At 37.0% G+C, this 15279-nt stretch overlaps 1 protein-coding gene across 1 annotated transcript in view; it reads right to left on the bottom strand.

Moving 5' to 3' along the window:
- Positions 1-38: 38 nt before the first annotated feature.
- Positions 39-15279, bottom strand: part of fmn2a (formin 2a) — a 74998-nt gene continuing 59757 nt past the window's right edge. Inside the window, exons 15-18 of the mRNA XM_088350821.1 lie at positions 8435-8486; positions 5290-5439; positions 790-871; positions 39-722 (exon numbers count right to left, since the gene is read on the bottom strand). Of these exons, the coding sequence (XP_088206947.1) occupies positions 696-722; positions 790-871; positions 5290-5439; positions 8435-8486 (311 nt within the window). The 3' untranslated portion in view covers positions 39-695. The remainder of the gene's footprint in view (positions 723-789; positions 872-5289; positions 5440-8434; positions 8487-15279) is intronic.

Here is a 15279-nt window from a genome sequence, read left to right as displayed (position 1 = left end):
ATATATATATATATATATATATATATATATATAATCTCAATATATAGTGAAGATCTTTTCGACAGACAAAAGGAATTTGATTAAAACATGTCATGTTGCACCGTTAGTACATAGGCGTATGATAAGAACATCAGAATATAAGAAAATAAGCTGCGTAAAAGCTTGAAAACCTCACATCGTGATCAGAGAGGCTGTGGTAGTTGAAGTAGAACGCCACGGAAAAAATCAAACAACAATTTTTTCTATTGACAGTGACTAGAAAATGTGTCACTAAACCCATGTGCACCAGCACTTATTTGTCAAATGCTGCGAAAAGGCACTGTGTAAGCGGTGACTGATGTTGAATAACTGCTATGGTCTGTAATGCAAATTTAGATATTGCACAAATAAATCTCTACATATAACTTTAAAACCCAATGGATGGCTAGATGATGTTGCTAAAGAAATTGCCTTGAACATTTTTTGGCAACTCCGATCGAGGAAGGTTATGCCTCTGTCTTTTGCAAGCAATAATTCAATAAGTGCTGCCAGAAAAGAGCTGAGCACTTCAGTCTCGATATGCTTAAAAATTGACCGACTTCCCGTAAACAAAGGCATTAAATTGATCTCTTGGAATGCAAACATGAATAAAAATGATTAATGCGTCACGTTTGATTGTACTCGCGCGGTAGCTTTGGAGGCCGCTGCTCCCTGCTTTACATCTTCTGGGCCAACTTGGCTTTCTGGGAAAGCGGAAAAAGCAGATTAGGCAAGCAGAAAATAAGACAAGGAAAAGTGAGAATGACGCACAATTCCAGTGGCGTTCTTGGGTGTGATGTTGTAGGAGGATTTCTCTTTGGCTTTTCTGAAACACTCCTCTGCCATCTTCAGACTAAAACACAGGAAAAAACACAACAAGCATTTATTCAATGTATTCTAGAATTTTTGATACAGAATATACCGTATGGCATGGTAGGTATTTGAGGACAAATGGCTCTAACAAGATATATTTGAAGGGACGGTGTGTATTATTAGTTTCTTATGGCTTTGACAGTAATCTTGAACATTCAACATGCAGTTTTCCTAAATTAGAATCCCCACAACGTGATAATATAATGAAATACGCTGTTAATGCTAGTTGCAAATATTGTGCCGGGCGTAGCTAACGGCCTCTAAAGCTAGTGAGAGTATTTCAGATGTCAGCGGCTAAAGCTATGCTAGTTGCTAATGTTGTTATAGTCTACCCCAAACGGAATTCTGGACGATACAAATACTAAAGCTAATATCTAAATACTAAATATGTGCTCACTACTTAATATAGGATTATTTTTGCAGTGTATTATTTTCCTGCCAGTTAGCCACTGTTATGCAAACACTATTAGTAACTTATAATTTCTATCTCAGCAAAATGATGCTAAAAAAAATGTAGCCATTTTCAATCATTCTCGTGACTCAAAGTTTTTTTTAAGAGAATTGGATTGATATAAAATAAAGTGTAAAAATCTATCAATCATAAACAACCTTCTCTTCACATTTGACCTATACCCTGTAGGTGAGTCTCATTTTATGTCAGATTAATGCAATTTTTTTTTACCTTAAAATATTTTATAGAGACATTGTTTATTATTTAGCGCCTTGTAGCGGTAAAAAGATTGTAAAAACACAATAATTTGAATAATACAAATACACAAACTGTTGCATATACGTGCATTTTCTTTAAAAGCTCATAGGTTTATACATTTGCATATATATTACAGCAGCATGGCGGCGCAGTGGTTAACGCTTGTGCGGCACAGTTCATGTCATGGGAACCTGTCGTGGGTTCAAAATCCAGCTCCAGACTTCCTGTGCGGAGTTTGTATGTTCTCCCCGTGCTTGCGTGGGTTTCCTCCCACGTTCCAAAAACATGCAGCAATTTCAGGTGAATTGGCTGGTCCAAATTGTCCCTAGGTGTGAATGAGCGAATGAGTTGTCTGTCCCTGTGTGCCCTGTGATTGGCTGGCAACCAGTTCAGGGTGTCCCCTGCCCACTGCCCGGAAATGGCTGGGATGGGCTCCAGCCCCCCCGCGACCCTAATGAGGATAAGCGGTACGGCTAATAAGATGAGATATATATTACTTAACATGAAAGGGTGCTGACACGATTCTCCGGTATCTTGCTCTTAGGGGTACCCTAAAAACCAAAAACCTTATCCATGGGTGGGCAAGAAAATTCTAATAGTGCAGTGTGGTCACTTCTAGTATCTGTAGTTTATATTTTTACTTGTGCTTTTTAGCACACATCGTCAGTCACACAACACAAAACAGCAACATCTATCCATCCATTCATTATCTGCACCGCTTATCCTGAGTAGGGTTGTGGGAGTGCTGGTGACCATCCCAGCCATCTTTGGGCAGAGGGCAGGGGAGACCCTGAACAGGTAGCCAGGCAGTTGCAGAGCACACAGAGACAGACAATTAACTCGCTCATTCACACCAAGGGACAATTTGGACCGCCCAATTAACCTGACATGCATGTTTTTGGAATGTGGGAGGAGACCGGAGTGCCTGGAGGAAACCCACGCAAGCACGGGGAGAAAATGCAAACTCCACACAGGTGGTTCGATCTTATGACCTCAGAACTGTGCCACACACGTGCTAACCACTGCGCTGCACAGCAACATCTAGTTGTACAAAAATAAAAGTCCCATTAATAAATATTCATGTATATTTGCTTATTGCAATATCATTTCTTTTAAATAAATGATGATTTAATTATATGTCCTCTTTATTTAAAGCATCTCAAAACTAACAATACATTGCTTGTTAAAGATGAGCCATTTTCTAAATGTATTTTAATTTTATCCTCATTTTGTCTCGTTTTATTTATATATGTGTTTAATTTTCAAGCCTTATTTTCAGCAATTATAAAAAAAATACAGAAAAAAAATGGTTCGACAGAAAAGAATGCAGTTGATTTAAAAATAGCCCAAGAAGACATTGGGAATGTAAAACAAAGATAATAACTCTTCTAAATAGAATATTTTGGGGTGGTATACAAAGAAAAAGTAGCTCAATTCAACCCCTAAAATGTTTATTGTTCTGTCCTAGAAAAATGGAAAATGCAAATCTGATCATTTTATTCTGTAGGACAAAGTTTATTTTTTTAACTAACTGTTTTTTTTTTTTTTTACTGTTACATTATCGTCGCAATCAGCTGTTCTTGGATACACACAACCTTTAGGGCTGATCCATTTTTTTAACTTTTGAGATTTAAAAGAAAGAGGGAATTTGGAGGAGAGCTCTGGAATAGGACGGAATTTTCTTATCTAAAAGCCCCACTTGCGGGCCGCCTCGCAAGTTCAAAATTCAGTGATGTCTTCTCCTTATTTTTAGTTCCTCCTAAAGTTCAAACTTAACAAAAGCAAACTACAGATGGATAGGCACAACCATTTGTGTTCAAAGACTCGGGCAACAACGACTTGCCAGTGCCAGTAAGAACTGCATACATTTGCAACAGAATCTACAGTGAGGGAAGATTACAATCTTTAAATGCGCGACCACCACCACACTGCAAAAGCTTCAAGATAGCTCTGGGCAAAAGGTCAACAAGTCGATGCTTTTGAACTCTGCTTATATGCTTTCCTCTGGCACAAGCCAACCTTTTGTCAGAATATCGGTACGTGATCTTCACGTGACATAATGGAGCAATTTGCTCTCTGTTGACATGCATTGTTATCAGCGTATCCATCGTGGAACTGGAATTCAAGTGGATGCTGTGTGTGTTCTTTTCATTACAGGGGTGAGAACACAGATTTGGGTCATTTGCTGTCCTTTCCTTTCATGAATCGGAATGACTAGGATTGGATCCAGAGCAGGGGTCACCAACCTTTTTGAAGCTGATAGCTATTTTTTGATATTGATAAGTGCAAAGCGCTAGCATTTTGATATGCATTTCTAAAAGCATTTAGCTAATTCTATGTTGTTACAAGGTTGTAATTGTTAGAAGTAAGATGAAAATAAGCTCAGTCAAGCACCAAAACCACATGCCAGTTCGAAATAAGATATAATTAAATCCCTATGACCTGAAACTGGTGAGCTATTTTCAGAACCAGTTCACAAGCTGCTCAGGTAATATGGTGCCCGTGGACACCACGTTGGAGACCCCTCATCTAGAGATTGCACAAAAAGAACTTGTTTGACAATTCGTGATTTCAGGAACAAGAATAAAGTGACTAAACAGCACCATTTTTGTTTTGTATTTTACTTTATTTTTTGCCGGTTTCCACGAAGTTTTTGGGTTTTGGGAAAACATAGAAGCAGAGTGGAGGACAACTGTTTAAGCTCGCTCTAGGTGAGGCTCAAGTTATGTAAAATAAAGGGATCTTTCTTTACCTTTAAGTATCTTTGATAATGCACATTTATAGGATTGTTCATGTATTTTTGCTTATTAACTAAATCGATCTTTTTTTTTAAATTGCTGATACTTTTACTTTTAGGAAGCGTTAGATGTTCTTGTCCCTTTTAAGAAACAGAAGGGTGCATGTCCCCACAAATGAACACAAATAATGGATATTCGCATGCATATACCAACAAACCTTTGTCCTCTGTTTGTTACATTTAATATCCTCAAAATATCGTGGTTGTATTACAGAATATGTAGGGGGAAAGTAACTGCTCTACGATTTTGCTACAATAGCAAAATTTCAAATATCCCAAATTTAGATATCATGAAAAAGTGTACAAATATGCTAAAAAAAAATATGCATTTTCATCAAATAGAAAAGGCTTGCAATATTTCAGTTGATTTGTAATAAATCCAGAATGTATGATACTTTCCAATATGCATTACAAATGTTGGAAGTAATTAATGTACAAAGAAATCCCCAATATATTTAAAAAATAACATGAATAAAATGTTTTGCACTAATAGGCATGGTAAATTATTTGACAACATTGTTTTGTCTGTATCCCGCATTCTAAAAAAAAAAAGTAGGGAGGCACACCGGGCCTACGTATAGTTTTAAATATCCAATTTATATCAGCAAAATAGTTCGGTAATCTGTATTTCTATTTTACTAGCTAAATGACACAGCCAATCTAAGCCAAAGCAATTTTAATTAGCTTATCTATATTTAAAAACGCTAAGATATGCTAATTTTAATTTCTGAGTAATAGCAATAGTTAGCAGCAAGGCATTGTGTATTTGATTAGTTTCATCCAGCTGAAGAAGAACCTAAACTTGAAAATGTAGCCTCAAGCCCAATTTTGAATACTTTGCATATTTAGCAGTTAGCAAACATGTAGCTAATCTGAGTTCCGTCTAACTCACCGTTCCTTTAGAATCAACTTGTTCTGCTTCTTCCACTGATCTTTAAAATCTGTGGAAAACTCGTGCCAAAGGCCGAACATCGTGTTTGGCGACGGCTCTTTTTCTCCCGGTTTGGGTTTGACAGAGAACGATGTGCTCAACTCCAAGAAGCTGAAGGATGAGAACAAAAACGAAAATCTGAGCATCCAGACAAAATTGACTGCATGAGATAAAATAAAAAGTCAGTTAGTGGAAAAAAAAAATGGCAGGATCAAGCAAGTATTCTGAATCCAGATGCTTGTATTTAAGTTTGATGCTGAATTCAGAGAACGGATCCAACATTTTATTCAAATCAGTGTCAGTCTCTTACAAATACAACAGTAATCTGTGTATCCATGTAACCAACATGTTTTCTGTAGCGTTTATGACTGACTTGCACACTCATATTTACAGTGATCACCCTTAGGCCACTCTGCAGCAAGGTTAGAAAAAACATTAAGAAATACTTAAACCTTGTCTAAGTAAAACTTCCTAAGGATTTTGTATTTTAGGTGAAGGTTTGAAACACAAGCGCCAGCTCGATTAGTAGCCACTAGCTATCAACTTTGGACAACTGAAAGTAATTTTGTACTTCCCCTTGATCTAATCTCAAAAGGAAGGTAACATAGACACATGTACCAACTATTCTGATTAATTTGAAGGTATTAAAAGGTGTGGAGCTTTCAAAATGACTGAGTGACTACTACGATAATCCTTCTCAAGATCGTTAGTAGGCCGTCATCACTTACATCTTCAGGCATTTGAATAAAAAACATGATTACATGCATAGTCTTCAACTATGTTTCAATATACCTTGATGGATTACGAGAAATTTAAAGTGAGGAGATGGTTTTCCTAAATAGCCTTGGATTCAACTCATTGTCCTTTTTCTTTTTGGTTATTTGTTAAATTTAAAATTTGTCAGTTGTTGCAAAATGCCTAAAAATACTAAAATAATGTCAAATATCTACATGTATGAACAATAAAGGTGGATGGATCGATCGAAATATCAATATTGATACTGATCAAGTATTTGATATATACATTACAAATTGTATCCAATTGTGTTTACACTTTGTTGGCACTCCTGACTTTATTTTTAAAATATCGTGCAATGGAAGGTGTTTTAGTTGGCTTGTTCACATAGTAATACAATATTTGTATTTTTGTGACGATGCTTTTCTGGTCTGACTCTATAGACTTTTGCTCTGAAGCAATTGTTGTGGAAGTGTTTTATTTGTGTCTTTACCTTGAATTGTTTACACTATTTACACTTTTACATCATTCCAAAAATATAGTGCAATGCAAAGTATAATGGCCATTTGTTTTAGTTGTATTTCCGTTACATTGATGATTTTTGTTTTGACTCGTGACTTTTGGTTCTGAAACTGGAGATATATATATTTTTATTTCATATTGTTAAAGTTTGCATAGTAGTTTTTTAATTTAAAAAAAATGAACATTTCAGTGCTTAAACTCTTTTTGCATTATTATAAACTAGCACAAGGGGAAAGGGTGTCAGTTATCCAATAATAATGACCTTTACAAGCAAAAAGTATTTGTATCTGATCAGTATTGATCAATACCTCCCTGTATTTATTTGGATCAGATCATTATGAAAATTCCCAGTATCGCACACTCCCAAGGCACAATAAAAGCAGCTGATACAATTTGAGAACCCCATCATTTGGTTAATTGCATTTAAGTCTTATCTACCATAAAGGGCAGCAGTATGTAACCATAAGCCTGATTAATTGTTCAGTCCTTAAAATGTTCAACATGCATGAACAATTGGATTATGAATGTGAATGTATATCGAGTCAACCAAATATAAATTGCTACATTAGAAAAATAAGAATAACCCAGTGAACGCTGATGGACATTGATGTATAAGATCTTGGGCTAGGTTCACACTGCAGGAAATTTTGATTTTTTTTTGCACAAATGCAACCTGTACCCGGTCAAACGGCACATATCCGATTTTTTCACACAAGAACCAGGCCACCTTCATGTGGTCCTAAATCCTATATCAAATCTTTTGGAGTGCGACTGCTGTGTGAACGCTCGGGACACATTTATGCAACCTATACATCACCGATAGGCAAATGAACACACAATTTTAAGTTCAAGGATGCGCGAGGAAGCAGAGAAATCAACAATCATGGCAGATAAAAACACCGAGCGCATTCAATAGAGGGAATGCGAGGTTTCAGATTAAATATTTGGGGGCACAACTCTGTTCAGGATAGACGTTGCTGCCACTGCCCCACAAAATGTCATAGTCAAAATCTTGGCTTTCATCTTAATCTTCTTCTTAAAATGATCAAGTTGTACATGTGCTGCCTCCGTTAGTACTCAACTTTAAAATTGCTAGATACACTCAGCTGGTAACATCCCAGGGTACTTTCACATACACTGAGCGCATTGAGTGTGGCGCCACGTGTCCTCCTCTGCGCATGCGGGACACATGCGGCATTCACACAGGAGATCACATACAAGTCACTTGTAGTTGGAAATGTGAACAATCTAACAAAAACAACGGATTTCACCCCAAAACAGAAATTGAGCATAACACTCGGCGGTTTAAAACCTAGCCTTAGACACTGAGGTGAATAGCCGAGGCCAGGTCCCGACTATCTGTCAGAAGCCCCGCTGCCCCAGGATGACGCATGTCAGGGTTTTGATCAGCGGCACCATTTTCCGTGAATCAATACAGTGGACAGGTTGGTGCTTTTGTTTAGAGTGTGCTGTAGAAACACATTCCACGCCAGCGTTAACAGAAATCTGGAGCCAAGGCTGTCTCCTTTTGCTCAGCTTAGATAAACAATGCAGGCACAGTCTACTGCGCGCCCTTAGAACAAGGGCCTGCAACTTCCCTAGAAGCGAGGGAACCATAAGTCCTAAATATTGACAAAGCGGCAAGATTATGTTCCTCTGTGAATACGGCGTTTAAGGCTTTGTTAGATTTATCATCCCGTGTTGCCTTTCTTTCCAAACTCACAAATCAGGACTTTGACGCACAAGAGCAGGCCTTATGTAACCTGTGAAACAGGATAAGAGGAATCACCTACCAAAGAAAGGCCAAGAAGCTCCGGGGAAAGTCATGAAAGAAAGATCAAGGGCTTACGTCTTTTGAGTGTCTGCCAGTTGTTTCTCCTGCGTTTCCAGCTCAATTTTGGCTGTAAAGGAAAGAAAAGACATTATGGTGGGAAAACAGAAGCAGTGTATGGAATGCGTACAGGGATGATATCATGGCAAGGGAACTTGTATGTACAAAGGCATTTATGCTTAAACCAACAGCCTTCATATTCTCCGTTGCCAGTGCTCAGGACAGAGTCGAACTAGCTTTAGCTCGCGTCACAGTTACGCGATTGAAAAATGTTTGACAAGTGTGGCACATGCATTTCTTTGTGCTGTTGCCACAAATGGAGATGGACGGCCGCAAGGTCGTTGGTGCGAAACAAGACGGAAGAGTGAGGAAATATGGGATTAGCGCATGACAGAATCCATAAAGCCAGAGATCCGTAAACAGATTTCTACATATACTTGTACTTAAGTTATTTTATTTAATGGACTGTAAGGTGCACTCAAAAACAACAAAATGCCTTGAAATGTGTGTATGAATTGTATTTGTATATGTATTTTATAACCCAGGGCGCCTTGTATACCACAGATTACGCCGAATAAGATTGGAAATGCATGCAGTATTTATAGGTGTGTGTAAGAAGGTTTTACTGTAATCATCTGTATTTGAGCAATCATTCATCAATCGATAATACATGAAACAGGAAACGAACCTGGGTTGTGATGTTGAGGGCGCTGACACTTTACGACTAGGTCACTTGTTTTACTAATTACATACACAAAGGCTTTAGAGCTCATAAATATGTACATAATATTTTTACTCACAGTGCCATAAACACTGATTTATGTAGTACCTCCTAATAGGTCAAATCCATTCTCCACTTCTACAACCTTTGCGTCAATAATGTTGCGAAAGGCAAATGCAGAAAACAGGAAGTCTTTTTTTATGTATACATATTAAACCAAGAGGTTAATGAAGAGGATACTGTTTAAACCATCGGAATACAAATTAGAAATCAGTGTTTAGGGCACTGTGAGTAAAAATAGTGTGATAAGCTCTAATGCCTTTTCTTAAGTCATCTGTACCGCTTGAGGTCTAGTGGTAAAGTATTGCCGCCTTTATTGCAGAAAGGCTATTTTTAGAAAGGGTGCACCTTATATTGCAAAAGATACGGTACATATTAACTATGATGGACTGCTGTCAAAAATGTTAAATGTTTACCTTGGGATTCCATGTCTATTTTTTCTTCATGCAATGTTTAATAAATTGTTATCAATGACAAAAGACAATTCTAACAATCTAAATGGGGTATAAAGATCTAAATGACAGAGAAAGGAAATTTGTATGAAAGTAAAATCAGAGTTATATAATACTGTACTGTAATATACAATTGTACAAATGTAAACAATAATTATCTAGTGTACCAAGAGACATCAAATTCCTGCGTGTTTTTTCAGTGCACTGGAACAGAAGAATGTGAAATGATTTTAATTAATTTGTTCATTTGAGTAGTGTCATCCTAACTTTATCTCTTCCCAAAATATTTTTTTCAGAGGAACTTTGGATGACTTCCCGTTTAGTTTAATGGCCTAACATTTGCGCCAGCCTTGCCAAATTGTAAAAATGAAGCCTAAGTTATGCTTGACCATGCAGCAGATTAACATTTTGTGTGTTCAGTTTTACATTATACGCCTTATAGACTTTTAAAAGATTATTGTACATTTTGGTAAGGCCAAATCACATCAGTTTTCTGCGATCTAGTATAAATGTAAAGGGCATTACCGAGTAAAGACGATGTTGCATTCAGGGTACTTTGGGATTCCGTATACATCAATGAGCAAATTTCTAGTGTGCCATTTCAACATTCATTTTTTTTTCAATGGGGCATCTGGTGGCCAATATCGAACATCAAAGCTGACGTGTTAGGGGACATTATTGTTTAGCTGAAGGACAATTGCACCAAATATGTTGGGGGACCTTCAATGGAGTTGCCAACGCTCTGGAAGAGGTTTTAGATGTTCAAACTTGAACTAAATTTAAGGCTTATTATGGATACCCCTTTATGAATTATCTATATAATGCCATTGCAGTCAACTGCAGACTACTCCCCAAAATGTTTTGTCCATTCAATCCTGACAGCCATTCAATACTCTCAAACTATTAAAAGAAACATTTTATAAATACCAAAAATACATCTGGTGCTCTCAACTAATGCACCATGCTAATTAAATTGTGCCAAAATACCTGTAGTCATTACAGCGGTATATCCTGACAGTTATCCAGCACCAATGGATCACAACACAAAGTTCAGGCTCTTGATTGGAGTCAATACAGAAAAACCTTGGACAGTTCACTTTTATAAGGCATTACTGCAAACTCAGAAGGAGGCTGGCCACTCTAGACGGGTCACTTTATCAACGTATATGTTCAGCAAGCACATTACTCTGCATTATTTACGTGAAAATGTTATGTAAAGACCACTTACGTTTATCAATTCCACTGTAATTTTGCGGACTATGTTTACCTTTTGCTTTATTGCAGGACACAGTCCAAAACAGCAAAATAGTCTCGGCATAGATTGGATAACAGTAACGCTTCACGAATAAGAGTTGTTCAAAGTTACCTACACATGGGACACGCTCATTGAACAAATAAAGTTTACATTCTCCACTAATTATGACAACATTCAACAAAATAGTGAGGTCTGTTATTCTTTTTTGAAAATACTGCTTTTTTGCTGAACAAAGATTTGATCCCCACAAAAATCGAGCATCGCCCAACTCGTCAAAATTTTAAACCAGCTTCAAAGTTCTAATCTCAGTGGCCATCGAGGTCACTTGGAAAAGCTCTAGAGTGTAACAGCCCTGTTCAATTTCGGTAAACTTATCTCATTTTTGATCTCCCAGCTACTTGTTTTCAAACCGGAATAAGAGCAACCCTGGGTTTGATCAAGAAATATGTTATTCCCTCATGGTCTACAGCGTCAACGTTGCTGCCGTATAATTGTCAAAGAAAGAGCAGCTCGTCTTCACGGGGCCCTGGCGGTCAATAAATGTATTTTATAGCTGCATTAAACTGTCAATGATCAGATGTGTCCAAAAGTCAAGTCTCCTCTTGGGTTCTTTTTTCGAGGTAGACATGACAGGAGATAGAACAGATAATCTTTCCTGGCGCAAATCTAAGTTCAGCTCTTATCCAGGAAGATCTGCTTTCGGATGTGTAATTGAAGCCAGAGCAGCATCTAAAGATCTGGCAGAAACCCGCTGGGACCAATGCAATTCCATGGCGCTAAATCACCCATCAGCCCGCAGCCCCATTCCGGCGGCATGACAGAATCATCAATTTATGATGATAAATCTGTAAATAATATTAATGTGGCTTCAGATCCGGAAGGTTTTCCCTGAAATAGTTAAAAATGGGTAACACATGATTATTAATGAGAAAAGAAATACTGGTCCAATATAAGTTTTTTTTTTAACTATACAAAGGCTTATTGAAAAAATGTATTGTTGAAATGGAATAAAAAACCTAAGTGAACAACAATTACGGCTAGGTTAAAACCTTAGCGAAAGCTTTATGACACTTTCCCAATATCAGCTGCAGAGCTATCCAACTCAGCCGTCAGTCAAATAAGGCAAAGGGCAACACAAACTGGATAATTTCTTACTTTAAAAAAAAATTACAACAAAAAAAAAAATCACCTCCTCTAGATGTTGTAATTAGTTGAAATAGAAAACTATTTTTCATCATTCCAGGCATATCTGACAAAGCATGAACATAAATGCTTTTTACATTGACAGAAATGATAGAACTAAAACATACTAATAAAGTTTTAGCACCTAGGCGGGAGCCAAAGATCAAAAACACCACCAATTTTTCCCATGAAAACCAGTCGATCCATCTTGTCGTAATCGGAATTGATATCAAAACAGATTACCCAAAAATCCCAACTACTAAGCATCAAAGAATGTTAAGAGTTAGTGAAGTGTGTGTTAAAAATGGAGCCCGAGCACCGAATTTCCAAGTTCCAACAGATCCGCTTCCACGGTTTTCTATCGTTAGGGTCATAGTAAGAAAACAAAGTAGTCAATACAGCGGTATATCCTTGACAGTTGAGGTTTCAACTTTGGAGCCAGAAATTGTTTAACCCCAGGGATTTTGGAGATTAGCGAAACAAAAACAACAACAAAAAATATGACATTTGGCTCTATCCTTGATTTGTTTCTAATTGTATTCCTCCCCTTTTGTGTCACCACACTAACTGAACCTAAAAGAATCACCTCCTCCAAAAGCATCTCCTCCAGACTAAGCACTATGCAAACTGGACAGCTAATGGATAATTTGTTCCTATAAAATGTATAAGTTGCCACTAACAAAAAGCAACTCCTCCAGATATTGAAATGATCAAATAGAAAAACTGATATTTTTAGCGTTCCAGGCATATCTGACAAATCACGGACTTAAATGTTTTTCACAGCTATGATAGAACTGAAACATACAAGTATACTTTCAGTAATAACATGGCAACCAAAACATTAAAAACATCACTCGGTTGTTTTCCCGGGATCATCAGCAATTCAGTCTCTTGTAAGCTTAATTTCTATCAAAAGGGATTATCCAACTAGGCCCAAGTATCAAGCATTGAAAACTGGAAAGGGAAGGCGAAGCAACCGTTAAAAACGGAGACCATGCACCGGATTTCCAACATATCACCTTCCGCTGTTTTCTATGGTTAGGGTTGAGGTCAAAAAACAAACAAAGGCGGTTTTTGGCCCTGGAGCCAGAAACTGTTTAACCCCAGGCCTTTTATCAAAATAACAAAAGAATACGACATTTGGCTGTTTTCTTGTTTTGTTTTGAGTTTTATTCCCCCCCTTTGTACCGCCACACTGGCGGAACCCCAAAGAATCCAGTCTGGAGCCATGCGAGTCAGACTTCAACGCTTGCAATCGTCTCTCAGAGGAAAAACCTTGTCATGTGAATCAAAGTGGGAGCTCCCATATTTCTCTCCGCAACCCAGAAAGGGAGCATATTTGAGAGGGTTGAAGAATGAGTAGAAACGGAGGGCGCCAGGAGCTTTCATCTGCAGACTTCCCTTTAAAAAAAATGGACGACAAGCTTAACCGTCGAACCACATATGCTCTGTGTTATACTGCCTCATTTGAATACAAAAGAAGTCGGCGCGAAGCCTTTGGCATGTTCCTTTAGAGGGATTGGTCACAGTCAGTTAAAATGTAGCCCGGGTCAAAGCCAACAGAAGGCAAATACATTTATTGTTATATAAAAACACAGAAAACAAGGTTGTGCACTGTTATTTTTTTTGAGTTCTTACAGTTATTAAACTAAAACCAAACAATTGCTTTTTTCCCAGTTCTTTGACTTCCATGTTTTAAAGCCAACAATGTCAGTTTAGTTGATGTCCTAATTGAAAGGTTCCTTCAAATGGGACAAATATTTTACAAGTGTGTAAACCTAGATAACCCCAAATAATCAAAGCATAAACATAAAAGAATTGCCTAATAGCGTGTTGCAGGATATACAACACGGCTGCTAATGTTGCTAGTTCTAACAACACTTGACCTTGAAATAAGGATCACTTCCTTGGACAGCCAACCACATTGCCATTATTTTTTCCCAGTGTAATGTGTATTATTTTTGGAAGGGTTGATCATTGAACTTTGTAAGGAATTCCTCTTTTTTAATGACTAAAACATTGGTCATATAACAATCATTGTCCTGAAACTAGAGGAATATTTGCCGGTTAAAAATGTGATGAAAATAAATCTGTGGGATTTAAAGGTGTTTCTTTAAAACTAGAATCCACTGTTTTTGAAGAGGGGAGGAAATTGTATTTACTTGTGGTATCTAAATCTGGTATAAACATCAGTGAAAACTCAAAAGTTGGATATCGGTATCAACTTAGAAAATAATGTGTCAAGCATACCAAACACAATTTCTAATTCCTCATTTAGCCAAATAATCATCATGAAAAAACTTTTTTTTCCCCTTCTTTTAAAAAGTAAATCAGTAAATCCAAAGCATGGAACATTAACATTGTAGCTTTTACAATTTGTGTTAAATATTTTAAAGCTGTTTCATAAATCAATTACTTTTATACGTCATCTACCTGTGTTTATCAACCTTTTTTGAGTCAAGGCACACTTTTTCATAAAAAAAAATTTCAAGGGACAACATCCATGGAAAATGTTTAAAAAAGATTCCCCGTAAACAATATGTCTTTCTTCCCGTGTTTTTTGTTTTGTTAAAAGCTTAAATCATTACGCTGCTAAAATTGACAATATAAAAGCAATCTTATCATTTCTTGTCACTGTGGTTCAGGAGGTCATAAATATTATTGGTTTTGGTTATATTTGAAGTCTTAATATATTTTTCATCTATCTTTTTAGAAGAAATAACAAAAAATGCTAATTAGAATGGGCAACAAATATCTGCCAATGGGACAAATATATACTTGACATCATTCTAACCTTATACTGTTTTGATGTGTTTATAAGTAAAACTAAATTATTATATTTGTAAAACTATGTTCAATATTTTCTCCTAATTTAATGCATTATTTTAACAATGCAATTTATAACAGCTTTGACAAACAAGTATGTAATATGTACTACCTCATGAGCAATGTTCCCTCTAAGCAGCGTGTGTGCACAATTGCGCACAACCCAGAGCTTTTCCGCGCACAAGAAAATCTAGCCAGCTCACAAAAACCAGGGCTCGAAATTGCTAATTAAGAAGCGAATTAAGTCAACGTTACAGTGCATGAAGGTGAAAATACACGGGTTCCCCTGACGCTGTGTTCTAAATGTGGTATTTTGAAGTCAAGGTAGAAGTAGAACGAAGTTCAGTAAAGTCAGTAGAGTTTTTCG

Source organism: Urocampus carinirostris, chromosome 13 (genome assembly GCF_059441175.1).
Source record: "Urocampus carinirostris isolate Australia breed hairy pipefish chromosome 13, RoL_Ucar_1.0, whole genome shotgun sequence".
NCBI classification, from domain to species: Eukaryota; Metazoa; Chordata; class Actinopteri; order Syngnathiformes; family Syngnathidae; genus Urocampus; species Urocampus carinirostris.
The sequence above is the reverse complement of the archived record's forward strand: the minus strand, read 5'-3'. Positions and strand labels throughout refer to the sequence as shown.